The sequence below is a fragment of the Osmerus mordax genome, chromosome 3 (genome assembly GCF_038355195.1).
Source record: "Osmerus mordax isolate fOsmMor3 chromosome 3, fOsmMor3.pri, whole genome shotgun sequence".
NCBI lineage: Eukaryota > Metazoa > Chordata > Actinopteri > Osmeriformes > Osmeridae > Osmerus > Osmerus mordax.
The window spans coordinates 1,342,142-1,346,858 of NC_090052.1; the positions used below are offsets into that span (position 1 = coordinate 1,342,142).

The window sequence follows — 4,717 nt, forward strand, 5'->3', positions numbered from 1 at the left end:
GCGGGAACATTGAGGAGAAGATCCTGTCAGCGTAGTCAGCTGGCTCGTGCTTGGGTAGGAAGATCCTGTCAGCGTAGTCAGCTGGCTCGTGCTTGGGTAGGAAGATCCTGTCAGCGTAGTCAGCTGGCTCGTGCTTGGGTAGGAAGATCCTGTCAGCGTAGTCAGCTGGCTCGTGCTTGGGTAGGAAGATCCTGTCAGCGTAGTCAGCTGGCTCGTGCTTGGGTAGGAAGATCCTGTCAGCGTAGTCAGCTGGCTCGTGCTTGGGTAGGTCATTATAAACATGACAGATCCTGTCAGCGTAGTCAGCTGGCTCGTGCTTGGGTAGGTCATTATAAACATGACAGATCCTGTCAGCGTAGTCAGCTGGCTCGTGCTTGGGTAGGTCATTATAAACATGACAGGGTGACAGCCTGTCAGACAGGGGTTGTGGAGCTGCATTGTGATTGCTCTACCAGGGTTCGTTCCAAGATATAGCCAAATGGCTATAATTGCCTTTTAATAATGAGTCACCCCTGCATTATAATCATGGCTGGATGTTCAACCCAGTAATCATTAATGCTGCATGACTTGTGGAGGTGGCAGGTCACCATCCACAGCAGTGTTATGTCAGGATCGGTCACAGCAGCCGTCAGGTCAGGATCGGTCACAGCAGCCGTCAGGTCAGGATCGGTCACAGCAGCCGTCAGGTCAGGATCGGTCAAAGCAGGGTTTCACTTCTTGAAATGGGTTTTTATTCAACCCTTCACCAAGTACAATTCACAACTCCTCAATTTAAGTCCTCGGAAGTAGCAATCTATTTACAGGATTGTGAGTATGATTTGATGGAACTTCCTCCCCTTGATAATTTTTTGTTTGAACTAACGTCTTCCTCTGTGTGAGTACACTGAGAGGAATGTAAGATTCCTGGTGTGTCACACACTTGATCACGAAAGTGGATTGTGATGCTGATCGTCATGGTTACCTTGGCAGGGCGAGCATCACCAAGGACCCGTTCTACGACCTGGTGACCTTGAGGAAGAGGAAGGTCATCACCAACCACAGTCCTCAGGCCTGAGGCCAGAGGAAGCCTGGGGAAGAAAAGACAACTCTGGGTTTCAACGTCCGTTTGCACATTTACCTTTTCATCTCTACTCTTGAAGCATGACTGTGTTTAGGACCTCTCTGTGTCACCGACCGTCTCTGGAAGAGGAGATCCTTCACCGAACTGCTCCTCAAAAGCCTTCTTCTGTTCTGTCTGTTTTCCTGGAACTGCCTCCTTGTCTTCCTCGAGGGTTTAGGTTGGTTTAGGTACACTTCTGTGGGCGTATGTGAAGCCCTGCTTGACATGGCTTGGATGAAGGGCTGTACAGATGCATGTAGATTTGATGAGCCCAAGTGGAAGGCTCTTCAGTCGAGGCAGGCATCTCATTCGTCGGGCTTCTCAGTCAAACAGAACTTCAGACATGTACTACAGTACTGTGAAGTATAGTGCAATTGACCATAAATAATGAACCACGCTGAAATCTCAATAGCTACTGTAAACAACTGAAAAAAAGTTGTTGAGTTCCTTTAAAGTTCTCAAAGAAGGTTACCCTCATAGGATGAAGTTTCAATTAAGCTACATATGTATGGAGTGGAAGTATTTCCTTTGTAAAGGTCTGGTACAGAAAACATATTTTACCAATGCCTTTGTTTAGTTTAGTTATAGTTAACATACTGGAAATGGAACCTGTTTCATTTCCATGTCAGAGATTTCACTTCCTCTGGTCAGTTCCTGCCCCAGAGCTGTTTCAAGCCAGTCTTCCTGTTACCATGATGTTTAGAAATGGCTCTTCAAACCGACACAAGTATCTATAAACGGTCGATACAACATTTGTAAGCTAGTTTCTTACGTTGTGATGATATTATCCAACAGTGGTATGGGTTTCACACTCTTTCTGTTGACAATGCAATATTTGGGATGTGCGATAACTAAATACCATAATAATATAAATATGTATTTATACAAATGAACGTTTTCAGTGTTTTTTTTAATATTTTATTTCATTAATAACTATAATTACTAATTGTAATATAGTTGTTTTTAAATGTCTACAGATGTTACACAACACATTTCTTTAGCTAAATCAAGTGACCTTGTAAAAAGTATTTTTTTATACATTTATTAATAAAGTTGTATCGCACTGTGCCAACATGTGTGGGCTTCTCCTTCAGTCCAGTGGTGTCTGATCATTAGAACTCAAAACAGGCCTGTGCTTCCTCCAGTAGAGGGTGTCAGATTGCGTGACACCGGTTGCCAGGATACAGACCTCCCACAACCCATCAGGACTTTAACCTTTCTCACAGGAGATTCCAGGTACTTAGTAGTCAGTAGATGGTTCTTTATAAACCAAAATAGGAACTGTGCTGTTGTATAAACACTATGACCTAGTTTCCAAGAGATGGAATAGGCTTAGTCCTAGATTAAAAACATCAGTGGAGCGAGGTCTTCATTATAATTCTTCTCTTTCTTTAGGACGAGGCTTAATCCATGTCTGGGAAAACTGGCCTGTAAACTCGAACATGAGATGGGATCTGGGTTTCGGTTCAGCTGAACGCTGCACCTGTGATGTGTCAAGTAGCATGCTGGCTGCTCTCTTCATGTGTGTTTCACTTCCTGTCTGTGTTTGTGTGTGTGTCTTTGTGGGTGAGTGTCTGTTTGTGGGTGCGAGTGCGTGTTTGTGTGTGTGTGTATGTCTGTGTGTGTGTTTGTTTTTTTTTTTTTTTTCGAATGTTTGGATGGGTGTAAAGGTTCACAACAACCCATCGTTGTGCTGCGACAACTTTACCCAATACAAAAACAAAATAAAAAGCATTTTCTTTTAACCTTCGCGCTGTGGGGGTACTGAGACAGCCCGACGGTTAAAAGAAAATGCTTCACTTTGTTTATGTATGAGGTAAAGTTGTCGCAATACATGGGGGGGTCACAATGACTGAAGGGTCACAATGACCCGAAGATAACACAAGGGTTAAGTGTGTGTGTGTGTATTCCTCTGTTGTGAACACATTAAAGTCACAACCCAGATTCTCAGCCTCTTTGAAAGAGCACGCCCCGTGAACGGTGACCAGGCTATGTGCTTTTATACTAAAGTGATTTCATCAGAACCTTCTCCTCAAACAAGGGTGGTAATAAGCACAGTGATCCACCCATCAAAAGCTAACTTTCTGCTGCAAGAATGCAACTAGAAAACGCTTCAATTCCACCTTAAAAGCCTAATCTAAGATCAGCGGAACCCTCTCAGAGGACAGAACTGAATCTAGGCCAGCCAGACCAGCCTGGCGATAAGATAAACCAGTGAGAAAACAACACGTTTGCGCAATAAATTAAAACCAACCTTCAAACCGTTTCTAAACCAGATTTCTGAGTGTCTGTCTTGAAAACGAATATAATCAAAATTAAACACAGTCTATTTTTCTTTATTTGTATTTGGTTGTCTCAAACACGATTGGCTTTCTCTTAGGCAGTTAATCTCTTTTACAGCATTTTCAAGGTGGCTGTGACAGTTTAATAGAAAAAGGTCAAAGTGCAAAGGTCAACTGTCACACTGTACAGTTGGTGAACAGTCACAGCCTCACATGTTACCGTGAGAACTGCCTGACCTATCCACACAACATTCATAATTTACACACGACATAACACACTCCATTGTAGCAGACATACAATCCCTTTTACAGTGTCCTTGGTAAGAAAAACCCTCATTACTGTGTGAGATCACTTCTCCTTTCACCATAGTAACTTAAAGGACACCCACGCATGGCGACTGGTCCACTCGGACTTGTTGAAACGAGACACACCGTGGCTCAGCGGCAGACTGCGTGATGACAGAGCAACAGGTGACTGCGTGATGACAGAGCAAAAGGTGACTGCGTGATGACAGAGCAACAGGTGACTGCGTGATGACAGAGCAACAGGTGACTGTGTGATGACAGAGCAACAGGTGAATGCGTGATGACAGAACAGGTCCCCACATTCAGGTATGCTGGGTTCACAAGCACATCAGTCGTAGGAAACACACTGGATTGATTTAGTGCTGTCAGACCTGAAAATAACTCAAAGCACTAAGTTTTTTTCCGTTTCTCATTCATGCATTCACACACACACATGCACGCACACACACACCATGCAAGTCAAGGTAACGTGTACCATATTTGTATTGGTGCCTGCACAGTGAAAAACATCTTATTTGTACTGAACATGTGTTCCTCCAGTACAAAGAGGATAAATGTCACCACACTGTTGATGCACAATTTAATCTGTGCTTCGTATTTCTGTTTATCGCCCCAAATCACAGTACACTGAAGCTGTAATGCTTTTGCTTGACGTACTACGCTATTACTGTTTTCACTTCTGGTTAGATGCTAACTGCTATTTCATCGGCTCTGTAACTCGTACCGTGCAGAGTGACAGTAAAACTGAAGCTGATCTAATGTCACCTAGTAACCATGGGCAGCAGTAATGAGAAGGACAAAGTGGGGACGTCTTTTGAAGGCGACACAGGGCCAGCAAGATAGTCCAGGTAAACAAAGTCAGGCTCATCTCTGGTAGTGGCTGAGGGGACCTCAGCAGACACGAGGTGATACAGGTCTGGCACAGCAACTGCAGGCCCACCTCCCTCCTCTCCTCTCCTCCCTCCTCTCCTCCCTCCTCTCCCTCCTCTTCTCTCCTCCTCCTCTCCTCCCTCCTTTCCTTCCCAGAGTC

At 44.4% G+C, this 4,717-nt stretch overlaps 1 protein-coding gene across 1 annotated transcript in view; it reads left to right on the forward strand.

Moving 5' to 3' along the window:
- The window catches only part of LOC136939138 (cytohesin-2-like), a 15,071-nt gene extending 12,904 nt beyond the window's left edge, over window positions 1–2,167 (forward strand). Inside the window, exon 14 of the mRNA XM_067231998.1 lies at window positions 970–2,167. Within this exon, the coding sequence (XP_067088099.1) occupies window positions 970–1,054 (85 nt within the window). The 3' untranslated portion in view covers window positions 1,055–2,167. The remainder of the gene's footprint in view (window positions 1–969) is intronic.
- The last annotated feature ends 2,550 nt before the right edge of the window (window positions 2,168–4,717 follow it).